Here is a 22,967-nt window from a genome sequence, read left to right as displayed (position 1 = left end):
AGTAAAACACACATTACAGTAAAACTCACAATACAGTAAAACTCACAATACAAACACACAATACAGTAAAACAATACAGTAAAACATACAATACAGTAAAACTCACAATACAGTAAAACACACAATACAGTAAAACAATACAGTAAAACAAACAATACAGTAAAACACACAATACAGTAAAACACACAATACAGTAAAACATACAGTAAAACATACAATACAGTAAAACACACAATACAATAAAACACACAATACAAACACACAATACAGTAAAACAATACAGTAAAACACACAATACAGTAAAACTCACAATACAGTAAAACACACAATACAGTAAAACTCACAATACAGTAAAACTCACAATACAGTAAAACACACAATACAGTAAAACATACAATACAGTAAAACACACAATACAGTAAAACTCACAATACAAACACACAATACAGTAAAACTCACAATACAAACACACAATACAGTAAAACATACAATACAGTAAAACTCACAATACAGTAAAACACACATTACAGTAAAACACACAATACAGTAAAACTCACAATACAGTAAAACACACAATACAGTAAAACAATACAGTAAAACATACAATACAGTAAAACACACAATACAATAAAACACACAATACAAACACACAATACAGTAAAACATACAATACAGTAAAACACACAATACAATAAAACACACAATACAAACACACAATACAAACACACAATACAGTAAAACAATACAGTAAAACACACAATACAGTAAAACTCACAATACAGTAAAACACACATTACAGTAAAACTCACAATACAGTAAAACTCACAATACTGTAAATCTTGTGTCAAACGCACTTGAATCAAACACATCGAATATGTCAAATGTTTCGTTCTGTCCCAATTTTCCCTCTTCTTTATCTTAGTAAATTAAACACAGATGAGTTGAATACTGGGTTAGTGTCAAATATATTTTGTGATCCAGCCCTTTTAAATTCTACCAAAATGTCCTTTTTTGTGTCAAACATTCAGTGTTTTAGTGTTTCCATCATCTATGACTTCCTGAAGTTTTTAAACTATAATGAAAAAACCTTAACTAACAGTCTCTATACCATCCATCAGTTACAGTCTGGTTAGAGTGTAGACACAAGGTTGATTTTTATATTGATGGTAATTATTTACATTTAAAATTTTTACAGGAACTTCAAGTCTTTGGCCTCTCATGACATCAAAGGCAACAATAAGATTGTAAGTATTCTAAATCTTGTTCAGCTTTAATACATATAACTCCAACATATTTAAGAACGAAAAAAAAACAGAAAAATATACATTCAAATTTTCAGACAGGATTATTGATGCATGACATTCTTTAAATCTTTCGAAGGGTGTGATTTACATGTAAGTTAATTAGGAAAGATAACCACAAAAGTTTTAATAATTTAAAGAAATAATTTAGATACAGGAGTTTCAGAAAATTTCTGTTTCTGTTTCTCATTTCTGGACAATTTTAATTAGCAGTGTGTATTACATGTGTTATACTGATTGATCTCTGTCTCAGTAATAAGCATCAACTCTGCATGGTAGTAAGTATAATGTGTAAGATTTCATCAGGTGTTTGTCTTTCATCACAGGCATTTGATGCTACTGCCAAACTTGGAATTCCACGTGTGATAGAACCCTCAGACATGGTGCTACTCCAGGTCCCCGACAAGCTTGCTGTGATGACTTACCTTCACCAGTTACGTGTCTATTTCACCGGACAAACTCTCGAGATCCAACAAATCGGTGTGAACACTGCTGAGAGTACATACACTCTTGGTGAGATGGATCGGCAAGTTGAAGCCGAGATCTCCAATGAAATGTATGGTGACCGAACCCAGCCGAAGGTTGCTAAACAACGTTCTCCATGCAAGGAGAATATCCCTATTGGGGAAGAAACAGACAATAAAGGTGACACAGTTGATGGTGGAAGACGGAGAAGAATAAGTAAGGAGAAAACTCCGGACACTGAATCTAGTGCTTCCCAGTTAAAAAACAGTAGAGACAGCACACCAGGGACTGATCCTTCAAGTGACTCTGAAAAAGTTGTCAACAAAACAGGACGGAAAAAAGTCTCTGCCACAGAGATAAAAGTGACTAAACACAGTTCTCCTCCTGGTTCTAAACACAGTTCTAAGGAACGTGATTCTAATACATCTAAAGAAGATTCTTCCACAAACAAGAAACCTGTGATGACACGAAAACAGCTCTATAATCCTTTTGATTCTGACACAGATGATGAGGAGATGAGTAGCGAAGGACCTGATGCTGCATCCCTTGCTGGGTCCTCCATACCCACAAGTAACTCAACTAGTCCTTCAGTGAGTGCACACTCCTCTCGAGGGGGCACACCTGCTGAGTCGTAAGTACCTCAATCAATTATCTCCCCTTAGGTAAAGTTAACGTGGGTAAAGGATGTCTGGTGGTTAGTTTTTAAAGTGATTATAAATTGACAATGATTTTATTCAACACTATTATCATGAAATTTGGTGGTGGTGTTTTCAGATGAGTAAGATATATTATACATATGTCTGAATATTTAAAACAAAAATGATGAGTGATGTAGTTTACAAGGTTGATATAATCAGATATAAGTTTTAAGCTATATAAATAATTGCTGTTGTAAATATGAGGTTTACTCACTGTAATGGTAGTATAGATTACCAATGTACTTAAATTTACTGTATGATGTTGGTACTTTAGACAGAGTCTGCTTTCAGGGATATAATACCTATTTGCTTTCTATAAGTACAAACCATACATACCTTACTGTTGTGATACATACTGTACCATGAAATATGTCTTTTATCAGTCATCACTTTGGAAGAAAAGCATTAAATAAGAAAAACACATTTGTAAGCATGCATCTATAGTTATATGATGAATAGAATCTTATATTCCTGTTAATGTAATATTCAGTATAATATTTGTATTCTTAATTTATTATTTTACAAAACTCAGTAAAGGGTCATTTCAAATGAAATTGATCAGCTTGTTCAATCTGAACATTTTGTATATTAATTTGTGAATATTTAAGCATACATTTGTACATAGAAGTGTATGATAGAATTTATACATTATTCTTGTTGGGGATGTTGATGAACAATCTATATTTCAGACATAAAAGTATTGTTGATAAACCGGTGGCTACAAGTACTCCTGATAAGGTTAGTCACTGTCATTCATAGGCTGATGAACCCTGAAATATAGACTGGGAATCATTTATTTGAACTGGCATATTGTTTATCAATAGTAACAAACGAATTCCATAACCTGATGAACTTGAGGTGGTAAGTAATGAATGATTCCTAATTACATTGGTTATCTTTTGGATAAACTTGGCTGATGTTCAGATAATTTGAATTGTGGTGATATATGAACTCAGTTGTAGCAGACAGTAATATCGTTATTTCCATAGGCATTTGAAAAGTAATTTGTAGATAAATTAACATTATAAGTTGTGACTTGCTATTTGTTAATTAATATTTCTATTTGTGCCTTAAACTTGTATTCTTTGGTTAGTTGCTGTGCTGTAAACATGAATGACTGGTAATTTAACAAAAACTCTTGGCATCGGTTTTAGTTAGCAAATCGAAAGTCCCGTCATGAAGAGCTCAAGGAGAGGGCCAAGCTATTACTTGAACAGGCACGGAAGGATGTAGGCCTTGATCTCCCTATACGACCCGTTCAAAAGTCACAAGGATTAGAAACAACAAAGGAAGCTCCAAGATCTCCAGAAAAAGAATCCACACAATCTACACCTTCACCTTCCAGTCCTACACAGGTACCTTTTTAAAGGCCACCATGAAAGTATCACTCTTAGTCTTGCAGATTATACAAGAGTTATTTCCCTTGATTTTGTTTGCTTAACAATCTGCAATGATTCAAATAGAAATCAGTTCTTCTGAGATGCTGAGATGATTCACAAACAGGTATTGAATTATCTCTAAGTATGTAATGTAAAAATCTGAGGAAGGTAGCATATATCCTTAACTTATCAATCTAATATCTGCTTGTAGAGTAGTGAAGAAAAACAGAAGCGGTTAAGAGAGCGAGCAAAGTTATTAATAGAAGAGGCTCGAGCCAGTCTGGACCAAACCAAGTCTATAGAACGACAATCCAGTACAACATCTGATGGGTCATTGGACAGTGATAAAGCATCAGGTATGACTTTAAAGTTGTCTTGTTTTGTTGTTGTCATGGTAACTGATTAAGTGTTGTTAAGATTAGGAGTAGTGATTTTGCATGTATAATGGCTTGTTTCACAAGTTTATTCACATTTTCATTTCTTTGATTTGCTGCACTAAAAGTTCACCAGATTGATTTCAAAAATTAAAAAAGAAAATATTAAGTGAGATGATTCAGTGCTAATTATTAGTTTACCAGGCATTGTTTCAGAGAAACAACCTTTATTTACAAGGTAATATTTGAAAAAGGGTTCTGGTTTTTAATGGAATTATGGAAAGTTCATTTTTAGGGATGACAGAAAGATTTTAGGTTTTTGACATAGATTCCTCAAATGCACATCACTTATGCATCAGCAATATTTCATGTATTGAAAACTTGTGCATGCTTGTGGGCTTGAAATGTTATTTTTGTCAATCATTGGCTGTAAAAGCTTGTGATGCTATTTTCTATCATCTGTTTCTTATTCTACACAGTTAATTGAAATGTTTTGTTTTACATTTGAAGAGTGTGTTATTTTATCATTATATGTCTACTGTTTTTGTTTTATGTTTGCTTGACTCTATGTTATGTATGTAACTTGATTTTTGTGACATTTTGGGCACCACAGTTTTAAGGAGGCCTAAAGCGAAGAGAATTACATCTTCACAACTATTTGTGATGAAAAGTGGTAAGATTATCTTCCCTTATCAGGTGGAGGATTATCTCCCCTTATATTGGTAAGCTCAGATAAACCCGTTGTAAGATTGATAATTGTCTCCTCTTTCAAATGGAGGATTGTCATCTTACAAGAGGGGTGATATTCTGCCTTGTAAAGTTGACAGTTGTCATCCTTCATAGGTTGATAATTATTGGGTTTGATAAGATGGAGGATTAGAATAATCTCCCTTTGGCAGATCGATAATTGTCTCCCTTTGTATGGATGACAGCTGACTCCCCCATATAAGCATGGGGTGGTGGACACAGCATGTTAACCCTGCTTACATTAAAACGCTCACAGCATGCTTCCAGTTAAAGAACAAACAACACTCATTAGTTCTTCTAATCCATAAATTTCACATTTCTCATTCATTCTTATTAATTCTTCACTTAAATTACATATTTGTATAGTATACCTGATGTTTTAAAAAAATAATTTTAAAAATAAATATTTAGATTTATCCCTTAATTTGATAGAATTACATGATGTAAAAACAAAGCCATTGCTAGTGGAAAATTACAGGAAAGCACCATGAAAGAGATCAATTCTGTAGTCATATCACATGCAGTAGTGTGTGACTCTCTGTGACAAAATATAAAGATCTCATGATTGATGTAAAATTCGAATTTCCGTCATAAAATGAAAATGAATGATTTTATAACTCTCCTGATGCACCTTCGTACTACAAAATTTCATTGAGACGACGTAGTGGCTTTATTGACTTTCTTTATATTTATGTAAAAATGGTGTAATTTTCTTCAAACAAAATTTCTGGCAAATGCCTAATAGTATTGTGTAGTTCAATATGAGTGTAAACCAAAAGTTTGGTCGAATATCTCTTACAGATGGTTTGTTTTTAATAAGTTTATGGACTTTCAGATACATAGAATTCCTTTTTACACTTGCTTCCTTTCACACAAGTTACACGATTTGTCACATATTGAATGAGGCTGCTGCAAGCTGATTGGCTGCCATTTGTAGATTGTGATGAAAACTGTGAAGGAAATTTGTGATTGATAACCAATATTGTCTGAGAAAGATTGATACTTGTACAGATTTATCAATATTTAATGAAACTTCAATCTGACCACAAAAAATATTTGAGAAAAAACGTATAGTTGTTCACTCTTTTGACACAGATAAACTCATTTCATCATGACTGTTCACTTCTGAGGAACTACTCGCGCCTCTTCTCAAAATGTAGCAGGCCATAGCACAATGGTCATCTGTCCATCAAGATCCTAAAAATCATTTTAATTTTTTTTTCTTTCAGAATATTGTAATTTTATGGCATTTAATTATCTCTCTTGAGTTTAATTTTCATCAAATTCCTCTCAGTGTTGTGAGCTACTTTACTTTTTTTCTCTGATGTCGATAAATACTATGTATTTACATATCTATCAGGGCTTCTGCTTGACATGTATAGTTCACCAAGTGCTGACATATTGGAAAAGAATGATAATATGATAAAAATTATTTCATTTGACAGGTGGATACTGGATAAATTTTTATAATTTTTCATTTTTGTGTACTGTCTTTGTGAAAATGGCTTAAGTAAGATACAAACATTTTTAAAAGATATGTAAATAATGCTCCACACACATAGAAAATAAACTAGGACTCAGCGGTTGTATCAGATTGTAGGAATATTTAGTGTGACGGCATCCCTGTTACTGATTTGTTAAACTAACATTAACTACGAGTGTTAAAAGTCTGTACATTATTTCTGGTTTGTGGTGGTTTACTTATGTCATGTACTTAAAACCTAACCTGGAGAAAAATCTGTGGTCATTTTGATTCTTGATACGTCTGTATATATATTTCTTACAGTGCACTTTTTAGTGTTATTTTTATTTTCTGAGAAGATATATTTATATCTCAGACTAATCATTACTGATATAATTACCCAATTAACACATATTTCAATGTAAAATCAGGTAAAGTGGAGTTTGGAAAATCCATCTTTTCTATTGATAAAAGAAGTGACTTATTTGTGAGATGACTTGATGACTGAAAATTTTACCAGGCAGTCTGTAAACTAGCTGGAGTTACCTCCCCTAGACCATTATATGGTTATCCATAATTTATATATCCAGTCACATGACTGCTATGATATGTTTAATACAGCAATCATTGCCTTTTTATCTGACTACAATAAAAGTGTTCCTCACTTGACAACCTGATACGGTCTATCTAAAAGTGTTGGTAATGTTAAATGTTAGATGTATATTTTATATGAGACCCTGAGTTGTACGGTATAGTGTCAGATCACTACATGTTACTACATATATATGACAAAGATATATATTGCTGTATACAGGCTTCCCCCCATAAGCATCACTGACCTGATCCAAGCATCCCTATTGTGTCTTTTTTTACTTCAGGGAATGTTACTACATATATATGACAAAGTTAGATATATATTGCTGTATCCAGCCTTCCCCCCCCCCCCTTGCAAGCATCACTGACCTGATCCAAGCATCCCTATTGTATCATATTTTTATTCTTTTCAATAAACATTGCATATCTGATGAACATTCTTATATGTCAGTGAATGAGAAAATCAAGCAATTAAAAATCAGATTATTGTCTACACATGAATGAAAGTTTTAACATTTAAATCAGAAATGTATTCCTTATCTCACTCTTTAATGTAAATGTAAGTATGATTTAGATTTAACTCAATGTTTTTTGTGTACATTCTAGAATCTCAACATTTATTTTCAGTGACATTGGATGCAACTAACCGAGAAGTTCCAAAAAAACTTGATCTAAAATTGAAGAAGTTCAGTGTGAAAAGAACTGACCTGGTATCACAGCTGTCACAGGAAAAAACACCATCCCCACAACAGGTAAAACACCATCCCCACAACAGGTAGAACACCATCCCCACAACAGGTAAAACACCATCCCCACAACGGATAAAACACCATCCCAACAACAGGTAAAATACCATCCCCACAACCGGGTAAAATACCATCCCCACAACAGGTAAAACACCATCCCCACAACAGGTAAAACACCATCCCAACAACAGGTAAAACACCATCCCCACAACAGGTAAAACACCATCCCCACAACAGGTAAAACACCATCCCAACAACAGGTAGAACACCATCCCAACAACAGGTAAAACACCATCCCCACAACAGGTAAAACACCATCCCAACAACAGGTAAAACACCATCCCCACAACAGGTAAAACACCATCCCCACAACAGGTAGAACACCATCCCCCACAACAGGTAAAACACCATCCCCACAACAGGTAAAACACCATCCCCACAACAGGTAAAACACCATCCCCACAACAGGTAAAACACCATCCCCACAACAGGTAAAACACCATCCCCACAACAGGTAAAACACCATCCCAACAACAGGTAAAACACCATCCCCACAACAGGTAAAACACCATCCCCACAACAGGTAAAACACCATCCCAACAACAGGTAGAACACCATCCCAACAACAGGTAAAACACCATCCCCACAACAGGTAAAACACCATCCCAACAACAGGTAAAACACCATCCCCACAACAGGTAAAACACCATCCCCACAACAGGTAGAACACCATCCCCCACAACAGGTAAAACACCATCCCCCACAACAGGTAAAAACACCATCCCCACAACAGGTAGAACACCATCCCCCACAACAGGTAAAACACCATCCCCCACAACAGGTAAAACACCATCCCCCACAACAGGTAAAACACCATCCCCCACAACAGGTAAAAACACCATCCCCACAACAGGTAGAACACCATCCCCACAACAGATAAAACATGTTATAAACACCACATAAAGCCAACTCCCAAATAGATTTAAAGAAATTGTCTGCATACTCTACACAGCATTACTTATTAAAATCTGTGTTGAATGTAGGTCTGACTGTCAGTGGAAAACATTTTTCATTACGTCATCATTCAGTTAAGATATAGTTTAGATTTGTAGTTTAGATTTGGATGTAGTTGTTTACATTTTCTGTGTTGATTACAGGAGGAGATAAAACCAGTCAATGGAAGAAAAGTCATCACACCGGTGTCACCTCTCTCCTTCAGTGGAGAAATCTCTATTGATGGTAAGTTTATGGTTTTTTAGACACTTTTGTGATGAAAGAATGAACGTAGTGCACTTTGGTGATGTACTTGATGTAGTAGATTGGGAAGTTATGGCATGCCTTTGGACAAACTGTTTAAAACCATTTTTCAAAAGCTTTCACTACCAGATCGAGACAACATAATCTTTAATCCAATATTTTACCGTGCCCTCCTTTCAACTTTCAACTCTTTTAACACTTTTAACAAAACCACTTTAAATATAAACCCTCTTATTTTTGTTTTACTAGATCAGTTGTTAAAAGTTACCAGTTAGTGAATAGGTTTAATCAGGTGTAGATAGTTCAAACCAGCAGAAAAGGACAAAGTTATCGAGAAGAATTCATTCATGTTAATTTCCAAGGAAGTCCCCACTTACATTATGAATTTATATTATTGATTATGCTGTTTGTTTTTAGGGAGTGAAGGCTCTGGTGATACACATGACTCACTAGACTTGGACGAGCTGATGAGTAAACGTGATGAAGTGAGTAATGTTAACAAGAGTTATCTCTCTTGTCCCTTAACAGTGATAAGTAACCATTCTTCTCCTTAAACTGTCTGGTATGACTTTTTATTTTTTATGACCATGCATACAAAATTAAGAATTTTTTTCTTTTTACCTCACAGTAAAATGAAATATGTATGATGAGTTTCATAAATCTTAAATGGACACAAATATAAGAATCTGTTCATCACATTAAAAAATAATAACTTTTAAAATATAATTTTCTGAATCTTTTCTGTAATCAGTGATAGTCACTTGTGAAGCCCTATAACTTATTCAGTGTGTGAATCAGGTTATGTTGAATTGGTTTTGTTTATGGTATCGGCACTTGTCTCATTATTTGTGAGATTCCTGACATGAAAGGACATCACTCATCTTAGATACAAGCTGGAAGCTTGGAGAAAACTGTTTTCCTATCATTTTCAGAACTGAAGATTGTAAGTGAAATAATGATGTTTGATTACTGTCGATACATTCTAGGTCCAGTCTGACAATGAAGTTTATCTGGTAATATTAGCATTACCCTTCACAATCCTCAGAATGAAGAAAAAAATCTCGGATTCAATTTGAATCCTCTGCTTTGAAAATGAATGCAACCATGTTTCTACATGAAAATTGCAAGCCAATGCATTGATAATTCCTGCTTCATTATAATTACCTACCAAGTTTCAGATTCCTGTATCAAAACTTTCCCAAATATAGAATCTAAATGATTGAAAGATAAATGGAATTCTGTGTGGAAAGAAGAAAAATTGATATCTTGTGTTAGTTCTTCTTCCACTTGTGATGAAATGTTGATGTTTCCTTATTTTTGAACTCTTTTAGAAACTTGTTGATTAAATTTAGGATGTGTCCGTGCATCACCACAATCAGTTGTAATCTAAATTAGTCATGGAAAGCTTTACCTCCAGGTGAAAAGGCAGATTCTTGAGTTTGCTAAACTGGTTATTTAAGTAATTTTTTCCTGATAATCATGATGAAATTCACCAACCCCTGCCACTATACCCAGAAGGTAAATGTTCAAAATTCACCAACCCCTGACAATATAACCAAGATAATTCCAAAATATACCATTTTACATTTGAATGTAAATCTGTTAAATTACACAAGTCACTAGCATGCCTATGTACAGTGATGTCTGAAATGCTTGCCATGATTTCTGAACGTAGCTATTCCCAAGCATTTCTGATTAAGACCATGCATTTTGGTCAGTGTCAATGTTAATGTCAGTATATCCCCTGCCAATCCTGGTGAAGACCTTGCATTTCGGTCAGTGTTGAAGCTTAAGTCATAATACTGTCCTGTTCATTCCCAATAAGGTCCCCCAAGTGTTTGAATCAGGTGTCATTACTGCCCAATCAGGAATGTTATATTTCTGTGGTATAGCTGGCTGTATGGATGGATGTTGTATTTAGGAACACTGCCAAGCATTGATACCTGTAAGGTATCTCAATTTCTGTGATGATTTCACAACACAGCAAACCAGAACTCAGAAACATTGATACCTGTAAGGTATCTCAATTTACAGCAATGATGTCACATTGCTGAACAGCACTCTGAAACATTCAAATTTGGTACCTGAATTGTGTCACATTATTTGTGATAATTTCACAACACAGCAAACCAGAACTCAGAAAGATTGATGCCTGTAAGGTATCACAATTTTTCCGTGATGATATCACATCCCTGAATAGAACTCGGAAACATTGATACCTGTAAGATATCACAATTTTTCCGTGATGATATCACATCCCTGAATAGAACTCGGAAACATTGATACCTGTAAGATATCACAATTTTTCCGTGATGATATCACATCCCTGAATAGAACTCGGAAACATTGATATCACAATTTTTCCGTGATGATATCACATCCCTGAATAGAACTCGGAAACATTGATATCACAATTTTTCCGTGATGATATCACATCCCTGAATAGAACTCGGAAACATTGATACCTGTAAGATATCACAATTTTTCCGTGATGATATCACATCCCTGAATAGAACTCGGAAACATTGATACCTGTAAGGTATCACAATTTTTCCGTGATGATATCACATCCCTGAATAGAACTCGGAAACATTGATACCTGTAAGGTATCACAATTTTTCCGTGATGATATCACATCCCTGAATGATGATTGATATCACAATTTTTCCCTGATGATATCACATCCCTGAATAGAACTCGGAAACATTGATACCTGTAAGGTATCACAATTTTTCCGTGATGATATCACATCCCACATCCCTGAATAGAACTCGGAAACATTGATATCACAATTTTTCCGTGATGATATCACATCCCTGAATAGAACTCGGAAACATTGATACCTGTAAGGTAGAACTCGGAAACATTGATACCTGTAAGGTATCACAATTTTTCCGTGATGATATCACATCCCTGAATAGAACTCGGAAACATTGATACCTGTAAGGTATCACAATTTTTCCGTGATGATATCACATCCCTGAATAGAACTCAGAAACATTGATATCACAATTTTTCCGTGATGATATCACATCCCTGAATTTTTGATATCACAATTTTTCCGTGATGATATCACATCCCTGAATAGAACTCGGAAACATTGATACCTGTAAGGTATCACAATTTTTCCGTGATGATATCACATCCCTGAATAGAACTCGGAAACATTGATATCACAATTTTTCCGTGATGATATCACATCCCTGAATAGAACTCGGAAACATTGATACCTGTAAGGTATCACAATTTTTCCGTGATGATATCACATCCCTGAATAGAACTCGGAAACATTGATACCTGTAAGGTATCACAATTTTTCCGTGATGATATCACATCCCTGAATAGAACTCGGAAACATTGATATCACAATTTTTCCGTGATGATATCACATCCCTGAATAGAACTCGGTTGATATCACAATTTTTCCGTGATGATATCACATCCCTGAATAGAACTCGGAAACATTGATATCACAATTTTTCCGTGATGATATCACATCCCTGAATAGAACTCGGAAACATTGATATCACAATTTTTCCGTGATGATATCACATCCCTGAATAGAACTCGGAAACATTGATACCTGTAAGGTATCACAATTTTTCCGTGATGATATCACATCCCTGAATAGAACTCGGAAACATTGATATCACAATTTTTCCGTGATGATATCACATCCCTGAATAGAACTCGGAAACATTGATATCACAATTTTTCCGTGATGATATCACATCCCTGAATAGAACTCGGAAACATTGATACCTGTAAGGTATCACAATTTTTCCGTGATGATATCACATCCCTGAATAGAACTCGGAAACATTGATATCACAATTTTTCCGTGATGATATCACATCCCTGAATAGAACTCGGAAACATTGATACCTGTAAGGTATCACAATTTTTCCGTGATGATATCACATCCCTGAATAGAACTCGGAAACATTGATACCTGTAAGGTATCACAATTTTTCCGTGATGATATCACATCCCTGAATAAACATTGATACTCGGAAACATTGATATCACAATTTTTCCGTGATGATATCACATCCCTGAATAGAACTCGGAAACATTGATATCACAATTTTTCCGTGATGATATCACATCCCTGAATAGAACTCGGAAACATTGATATCACAATTTTCTGTGTATCATTATTTTGCTGATGATTTCACACCACTTAAATAGTCATTAGCTCCCCACACTTTGACACTGTATCAGGGGATCATGTTATATGTTGGTAACAGCAGGAAAACCCTCTAACCACATCACCTCACTTCTGGTAATCGACGTAGGACCGGTTCTGTAAACAATACCCATGTGACTGTTTTGTCTTTATCAGTGTTAACACTTCCCACATTTACCTTGATCATCATGTATTACATGTTTATGTGATGTATTCAATCACAAGATTTATTTTATAAGGTTATTAAACCTTTTTAGTTAATCATTTTATAAACAGTTGACAAATTGTGTTGAAAGTATTTATCATGATATATCTGATTGTCATACAACTATGAGATTCTATTTCTCGTATCTTTGTCCTATGCATGCTACCAACAACATATCCACATACTGGTAAGGATAATGAGCACGTTTTAATGAAGATCTTACAAACTTGGAATGTATGATACTTTTATTACCATTTACCTTTCTCTGACTCCCTCATGGTCATGTGATAACTCTATACAGCTCGATGGTTTGACCTATTTTGCCAAGTGTTCATAATTGTTGCTTTATCTTTCTTAAAACACTCTTTTTTTTTTTTTTTTTTTTAAATCACTTCATTATTTAAAACTAAGATTTTTGCACTTATACAATATCAACAATTTTTATTCTTTGCAAAAAGAAAAAAAAAACTTTTAAGCAAACAAGGTCAGGTGTATGTACAATTTGTACTTTATATAATTAACTCTGCATATAGTCATTAAGGACAATAAGTTAATATTCAATGATAATTGACAGAGTTATTGCCCTTTCTCCAATATTTATTGACCAGTGATTTTACTTTAAATGTATTTAAATCTTTTTATCTGACAGCTAATATGTCCACTCATATCTATTTCACTTCTACATAAATGCCAATAAAAGTTAATTAATTATACAATAATATATTGACACATCTACAGGTAATTTCCTACAGGAGATATTTCTGATGCTATATCAGTTGTGTCCTGTTCATCCCCTTTATTTTACTTCCTTTATTGCATGGCTGAACCCTTTATTTCACAACTGTATCATACTATTTCAGGTTATCACTCAACAGTGTATATAACATTATACATCAGATACAAAACTGGTAGGATTTCCTGACCTCAGACTATATGTGTTAGGAATAGACATATATATTTAATCTGGTCACTTTTAAGAATGTTTCACATTGTTATAAAACATGACATGACATGTTTTTTAATGGATACAAATTATCTCCTTTTAGGTTTTGTATTTTAATGAGTACAAATTATCTCCTTTTAGATATTGTATTTTAATGGTTACAAACTATCTCCCTGTAGGTATTGTATTTTAATGAGTACAAATTATCTCCTTTTAGATATTGTATTTTAATGGTTACAAACTATCTCCCTGTAGGTATTGTATTTTAATGAGTACAAATTATCTCCTTTTAGATATTGTATTTTAATGGTTACAAACTATCTCCCTGTAGGTATTGTATTTTAATGAGTACAAATTATCTCCCTTTAGGTATTGTATTTTAATGGTTACAAACTATCTCCCTGTAGGTATTGTATTTTAATGGTTACAAATTATCTCCCTTTAGGTATTTTATTTTAATGAATACAAATTATATCCATCAGAACTTACAGGACACAAATCAGTATGTACACAGTGAGATGGAGGCTCTAGAGCGAGAACAAAAACAGATTGACGATGAAGCTCAAGGTCTAGAAAGTCAGCTTAGGGTCGTCATGGCAAAAGGTAGGTCAGAATGTATTATGAAAGATTGTCATGACTAATCATTTGTGGTCATCAGTTAATATCTGTCCTAAACAATGGAGTTTCACATTTGTAATTCTCACTCTGATGTCAGATTTTTATCACCTGTAGATAGGGTTCTACTGAAGGTCATTAAGGTCAAGGTCATCTCAAGTTTATCTACACTTATAACATTTGGAGACAGATCAGTGTTAGCAAATTAAATGAAGAATGAAATTTAGATCCCTCAATCAGGTCTATATATGTCATTTTCACATTGAATTATTTTGTATTAGGTAAAAATAAAGCCTTAGAAGAAAAACTGATGCAGGAGTGGTTTTTACTTGTCAACAAACGCAATGCTCTCATCCGCCGTCAAATGCAGCTCAATATACTGTGAGTAATTTTACAATGATGTTGTTTATACATAACAAAATGATTTTGTTGATTCTATACTTATTCTAGATTTATTGTGTTGCCTGCAGAGCTGATGGACATTTAGGGATCACTTTGTCCGTCGTCACGCGGCGGCGTCCGTACGAAAGTTTTCCGGACTTTTTTTGGTAATGCTTTGAGTTATCAAAATGAATTTTGGCATATGGCATTTTGTTGTAAGGGTACAGATTAAGTTTGATTCCTGGCTGTCTGTGACCCTTCTTGGCTGAGTTATGTCCCTTTGAACTTGGAAAATTTCTCAGGAATATTGCTTTGTGCAGTTTTCCCTTTTATGCTTCAAGTTATAGAAATGAAATTTGGTATTACAACTTTATGGTTGATCGTTGCACATCCAGTTCAATTTCTTGGTGACCGTGACACTTTATGCAGGCGACACATACGGTTCCTAGGAACTCTTGTAATTGTTTTATCTTTGATGTTTTCATCTGCTTATTGTTTTGTTAAATTGATGTACAGAAAATTATATAACTTAACTGTGATCTATGTCAATCCATGACTTGACGATATAAATGGGAGTTACTTCCCTTTATACATGATCTTGTCATACTAAAGTTTTGTACTTCATCATTTCTGTGCATTGCTGATTCTAATCCATTTTATTTGGCTCATTCTGTCTCCTTTTCGTGTCACTTTCTATCCATGATTTGAAAGTTAAAGGGATATAAGGGTAATTGGGGTTTTACCCCATAGTAAAACGCAGGAGTATAGTGTCTTCACTTCAGAACCTACATATGATACACTGAGTAGTCGTTTTACACTAAAAATTTCCCAATACATTGTGTCATATATTGATCAGTTTGAAATGGAACAAAGTTAATTCATTTACAAACCAACACATATAAAGGAAAATTATGAATCAAATTTGTATTGTAGTGAAATTTTGATCCTTCAATTTTATTCATGTTGTGACTACCATGATTTAAATTCTCCTCTCAGGATTAAAAAAGTAAGAGTCACAGACTCTTGAATTATTACCCTGCTGAAAGACCAATGTTTACTATTGAGTGATATAGACTTGAATTATTACCCTACTGAAAGACCAATGTTTACTATTGAGTGATATAGACTTGAATTATTACCCTACTGAAAGACCAATGTTTACTATTGAGTGATGTAGACTTGAATTATTACCCTACTGAAAGACCAATGTTTACTATTGAGTGATGTAGACTTGTTTTACTATTGAGTGAAATTGATGTACCCTACTGAAAGACCAATGTTTACTATAGTGATATAGACTTGAATTATTACCCTGTCAATGTTTAAAGATATAGTCTTGAATTATTACATGTTTACTATTGAAAGACCAATGTTTACTATTGATTGAATTATTACCCTACTGAAAGACCAATGTTTACTATTGAGTGATATAGACTTGAATTATTACCCTACTGAAAGACCAATGTTTACTATTGAGTGATATAGACTTGAATTATTACCCTACTGAAAGACCAATGTTTACTATTTGATACTTGAATTATTACCCTATTTGTTTACTGTGCAATTATTACCCTGAAAGACCAATGTTTACTATTGAGTGATATAGACTTGAATTATTACCCTATTGTTTACTATTGAGTGATATAGACTTGAATTATTACCCTACTGAAAGACCAATGTTTACTATTGAGTGATATAGACTTGAATTATTACCCTACTGAAAGACCAATGTTTACTATTGAGTGATGTAGACTTGAATTATTACCCTACTGAAAGACCAATGTTTACTATTGAGTGATATAGACTTGAATTATTACCCCACTGAAAGACCAATGTTTACTATTGAGTGATATAGACTTGAATTATTACCCCACTGAAAGACCAATGTTTACTCTTAGAACTTATTGAACCTACAAAGACCAATGTTTACTATTGAGTGACACTGAGTGATGTCTTGAATTATTACCCTACTGAAAGACCAATGTTTACTATTGAGTGATACTTGAATTATTACCTAAAGACCAATGTTTACTTGTTATATATTGATCAGAAAGACCAATGTTTACTATTGAGTGATGTAGACTTGAATTATTACCCTACTGAAAGACCAATGTTTACTAAAGTTAAAGACCAATGTTTACAGTGATGTAGACTTGAATTATTACCCTACTGAAAGACCAATGTTTACATATAAAGTGATGTAATTATTACCCTACTGAAAGACCAAACTATTGAGTGATATAGACTTGAATTATTACCCTACTGAAAGACCAATGTTTACTTTGAGTGATGTAGACTTGAATTATTACCCTTGTTTACTATGAGTTGTGACTACCATGAAAGACCAATGTTTACTATTGAGTGATATAGAATTATTTCTCCTGTTTACTATTGAGTGATTAGACTTGAATTATTACCCTACTGAAAGACCAATGTTTACTATAGTGATGTAGACTATTATTACCCTACTGAAAGACCAATGTTTAGAATTATTACCCTACTGAAAGACCAATGTTTACTATTGAGTGATGTAGACTTGAATTATTACCCTACTGAAAGACCAATGTTTACTATTGAGTGATGTAGACTTGAATTATTACCCTACTGAAAGACCAATGTTTACTATTGAGTGATGTAGACTTGAATTATTACCCTACTGAAAGACCAATGTTTACTATTGAGTGATATAGTCTTGAATTATTTCCCTACTGAAAGACCAATGTTTACTATTGAGTGATATAGTCTTGAATTATTTCCCTACTGAAAGACCAATGTTTACTATTGAGTGATGTCCCCACTGAAAGACCAATGTTTACTATTGAGTGATATAGTCTTGAATTATTTCCCTACTGAAAGACCAATGTTTACTATTGAGTGATATAGACTTGAATTATTACCCTACTGAAAGACCAATGTTTACTATTGAGTGATATAGACTTGAATTATGTCCCTACTGAAAGACCAATGTTTACTATTGAGTGATATAGACTTTATTCTTGCCATCAGAGTTAACAAATGATGTTTTCTGTTATATTTGTAATCTGTTCAAGGTCACTGTGACTGAAATGGCAGCCTTTGTCTAAATTTTGTCATAACTGTAATGGTCCTGATTCTTCACAAAATTTTATGCAAGTTTGCAGTACCAGACAGGTCAGAATGATGATGGCACAATGCTCTCCATGACAGAAAATACCTTTTCCTTGTACATTTTCAGGTAGAGGACGATAAGCTATTTTGACACTTGATGAAGTTCTTTAGTCATTCTTGAACATTCTATACAAGTCTTTCCTAGTTTTCAATCCATCGTGTTCTGCCTCTTAAATTGACCTCATTTTTATTATGGATAATCAGGTGATGAACAAATTGAATGCACAAGGCTTAATGTTGAGGTGTTACCTGTCCAGAGACAAAAAAATACAAATTTAGAAACAATTACCATATCCAAAGTCCTTTCTGATTTGTGTTTTTGTTATGTTGAATGGGTTGCCTCCCTTCCCTCATTCATGAACACTCTCAGTTCTATTCTACTTCATAACATGTGAGTCTAGCAATACCATTATGTATCTAAAGTATCCAGGAAATTTAGACCGGGAGAAAAATGAAGTAGGTCCGTTCTTTTATCCTGTGCATTTTTTTCCTTCACTGATATGGTTATGTGAGGTGAACCAACTTCACTTAGAACATAATTTTTTATGAAAATGAAAGAATGTAGTGGAAACTCTCATTGTACTGATACTAAGTTGTCAAGTTGGTCAAAGATATTGCACCTTAAAGTTGATTTGGGATTTTTTGAAGTGTTGTAAATATATAAGTTTCTAAACAAACATTATTTTATTGCAAACTTTCCAGTAGCTCTGTGTAATAAAAACAAATTTTTTATGTAAATTTTCAATTATTTATGATTTTTGTTTACTTTTATTTGAAAAAAAAATATATAAAAAATAGTGAATGAAAAAATATGATTGATTTCAGAACATTTACACAATAATGATATGAAATTTAAAAATAAATTGAATTCAATTTAGAAATAGTTTGTTTGATTCTTACTCAGTGACAAAAAAAAAACAATTCTGATATAAAGTACATCAAAGATGTCTGAAGAAAAATATACTAAAAAGTTGTTTAAGTCACCATCAGTAAAGACATGGGAAAAATTTAATATTTATGATTATCTACAATTTTCATAGTCGTTAATGTTGTGGGAGTAGTTACATGAAAAGTGACATTAAGGAGAGAATCCTGTTGAGAAGATAATCTTGTTAGTGATGGCGTACTAATAATATAACTTTATGACTCCATGATTTTATCTTATTGGATAAGTGTGTAGGCTAACGATACCTTGTTATAAAAGCATTGAAGAGTTTAGATAATGCATTGTAGAAAATCAATATAAATGACACATTGTTGTCATGACTTCTCGCGATTATTGTTAAAACGTGTTTTAGGCCTTTTAAGGATTATTGACTTACTTTAGAAACAGCAGGAATTTTAAGATGTTCTTGTTTTTATATTCAGCTCACAGTGAGACTTAATTAAAAAGTAAGATAATGGAGCACTTAAAAATAAAAGTGGCGTATGTGATTTATTGTGAAACGTTTTCCAACCTACAGAAAGTAGACCTGCAGATGTAAAAGCCAAATATTTCCAACTGAAATAAAAAATTCTGTGAAGATATGTAGTTTGTTTGGATTGATTCCTTGGTTTTCAAGATAAATGTATGTTACACCAGAATTTAAAATTGAATCTTTGACTAAACATGATGATCAATTTCTCTGTATGCTGCAACCTTTAAATTTCAGTTGAAAATGGCTGCTGTAAAATAACCTAGTGCTGCTTAATGAGGCTAATTTCTTGTAGTGCTTGGAATCCTTGCCAAGGAACAAATTATCAATATTAGCAAAATAGTAAGAAATCTTATATTTTTGTGGAGTTCAATTTTTTTTTTTAAATCACTGTTTTGTGGACATGATTTTGTAGATTAATAAAAGCTGTATAAATCTACTTTAGTTTGAACATTTTCTGGACATAAGAATTTCATGGATTAAGAGTATCTACTTTAAGAAATTTGTGAATTTAGAGTAACCAATTGATCAATAAAAATAAATTCCACATGAAATTAATTGGTTTAATGACATAGTATATAAAAATGGCTACCTAAGATATCAAACAGATAATAATATTGTCTGACAAGGAACAAAAGACACAGCAAAATAAAATCAGGCAAAATTTCTTTGGGTTAAAACAAAGACTTAGACAGGCGGGGAATCAGAGAAAAAATTGAAATTGTGGGCAACTGGCATGTTGGGATGACAAGGGATTAGAGTTACCTCCAATAAATTGTGTGTTTACTCAGACTACTTAGGCTATTGGAGATGATTTCCTTGTACTGTCAGCTCATTAACCACTACGTACAGATTCACTGCCTGCCAAGTAATGATTTTCTCACTAAGCCCCTGTTTCCTTGTTACAATCTCGCTGTCATTAAATGCCTGCTATGTTCTAGCTACATTTCTCAGACTTTTTTGCCATCTTGCTTCGTCTGTAGTGCTCCTGCCTCTGTACACATGATATTTCTGTCACTGTCCCCAACTTTAACACTCTCTTTGCTCCCAACACATCAGTATATTGGTTTATGTGTTTTAAATTTAGTTTGTAGATTTGTGTGATTTTTTTTTTACATAATATTCATTTATTCAACAAGGGATTGCGAGTTTCGAGAAAATCTTTTCATGTAATATTTAATTGCAAAGGGCAAGGACAGGTTAGAAAAATTTGGAATTTTCATCAATGATTTTCTGGAAAAATTTAGAAACTAAGAACATCCACATCTGTGATTGTTCTTTGCAAAAAAAAAAATAGATTCATACGTAATTGATTTGATACATCTGAATAAGATTTATATATAGAATATGGATAATTATAAATGTTCTGATGATATAAAAGTTTTGAAAATTTGGAGAAGTTTCTAAGAAATGTTAACTGCCAATACAAGTGATTGATTTGATGGGAAGCATATCTAGAATTTGGTTTTGTTATATTTTGAATGCTAGAAAAACTTCAAATTCCTGGAATACTCAGTAAGAATCATACTTATTTCAAAATAAACTTTGATTTATAGCAACAAATTAACTCAAAATAAACAAACATCTCATTCTACAGAAACAAATTAACAAAAAATAAACAAACAGCTCATTCTACAGAAACAAATTAACAAAAAATAAACAAACAGCTCATTCTACAGAAACAAATTAACAAAAAATAAACAAATAGCTCATTCTACAGAAACAAATTAACAAAAAATAAACAAACAGCTCATTCTACAGAAACAAATTAACAAAAAATAAACAAATAGCTCATTCTACAGAAACAAATTAACAAAAAATAAACAAACAGCTCATTCTACACAAACAAATAAACAAACAACTCATTCTACAGAAACAAATTAACAAAAAATAAACAAACAGCTCATTCTACAGAAACAAATTAACAAAAAATAAACAAACAGCTCATTCTACAGAAACAAATTAACAAAAAATAAACAGCTCATTCTACAGAAACAAATTAACAAAAAATCATTCTACACAAACAAATTAACTAGTTCATTCTACACAAACAAATTAACTAGTTCATTCTACACAAACAAATTAACTAGTTCATTCTACACAAACAAATTAACTAGTTCATTCTACACAAACAAATTAACTAGTTCATTCTACACAAACAAATTAACTAGTTCATTCTACACAAACAAATTAACTAGTTCATTCTACACAAACAAATTAACTAGTTCATTCTACACAAACAAATTAACTAGTTCATTCTACACAAACAAATTAACTAGTTCATTCTACACAAACAAATTAACAAAAAATAAACAAACAGCTTCATTCTACACATACAAATTAACTAGCTCATTCTACACAAACAAATTAACTAGTTCATTCTACACAAACAAATTAACTAGTTCATTCTACACAAACAAATTAACTAGTTCATTCTACACAAACAAATTAACAAAAAATAAACAAACAGCTCATTCTACACATACAAATTAACTAGTTCATTCTACACAAACAAATTAACTAGTTCATTCTACACAAACAAATTAACTAGTTCATTCTACACAAATAAATTAACTCAAAATGAAGAGCTAATTCAAGAGCTTAAATCAAAATAAACAACTTATGCTTTAATAAAAGATTAGTTTGAAATAAAAATTTAATTTTACCTTAACTTATTATTGGATAGAAACACATCACAGGAATGCTTAAGTATTGAAGGGGAAACATGATAGTGTTAAAAAGTACTTGTTAAGTTTTGTTTAATAGGTGTGGGATACCAAGAATTGTATTTATGTCCATGTCTTGTAATAAGCCCATCTAGTACACTTCAGTAGAATAATTACTATATTTATCGAATGATACCGCTATGTCTGGTAATAAGCCCACCCCTGACTTTAAAAATGGTTAAGTGTGATTGCGGAATTGATATGGGTACAGTCATTTGTGCTATAGAGACTGTGTATCTCTGTAAATAGTATCTCGGTCACACCCCTGTGCCTTGATCTGCTTGATCTGTTCAGGATATTTGCTTCAGTGCCTTAGCAGTTAA

General features: G+C 33.0%; 1 protein-coding gene across 1 annotated transcript in view; it reads left to right on the top strand.

The window, feature by feature from the left end:
* LOC132543218 (EH domain-binding protein 1-like) overlaps positions 1 to 22,967 on the top strand; it is a 68,646-nt gene that overhangs the window by 9,717 nt on the left and 35,962 nt on the right. Inside the window, exons 9-20 of the mRNA XM_060206699.1 lie at positions 1,196 to 1,244; positions 1,628 to 2,397; positions 3,154 to 3,206; positions 3,623 to 3,819; positions 4,055 to 4,199; positions 4,831 to 4,890; positions 7,648 to 7,772; positions 8,924 to 9,005; positions 9,441 to 9,517; positions 10,016 to 10,036; positions 14,843 to 14,963; positions 15,257 to 15,356. Of these exons, the coding sequence (XP_060062682.1) occupies positions 1,196 to 1,244; positions 1,628 to 2,397; positions 3,154 to 3,206; positions 3,623 to 3,819; positions 4,055 to 4,199; positions 4,831 to 4,890; positions 7,648 to 7,772; positions 8,924 to 9,005; positions 9,441 to 9,517; positions 10,016 to 10,036; positions 14,843 to 14,963; positions 15,257 to 15,356 (1,800 nt within the window). The remainder of the gene's footprint in view (positions 1 to 1,195; positions 1,245 to 1,627; positions 2,398 to 3,153; positions 3,207 to 3,622; positions 3,820 to 4,054; positions 4,200 to 4,830; positions 4,891 to 7,647; positions 7,773 to 8,923; positions 9,006 to 9,440; positions 9,518 to 10,015; positions 10,037 to 14,842; positions 14,964 to 15,256; positions 15,357 to 22,967) is intronic.

This window comes from Ylistrum balloti, unplaced genomic scaffold (assembly GCF_031769215.1).
Source record: "Ylistrum balloti isolate Yb309-2 unplaced genomic scaffold, AGI_CSIRO_Ybal_v1 Utg369744, whole genome shotgun sequence".
Lineage (NCBI taxonomy): Eukaryota > Metazoa > Mollusca > Bivalvia > Pectinida > Pectinidae > Ylistrum > Ylistrum balloti.
This window is presented reverse-complemented; position numbering and strand designations above follow the sequence as displayed.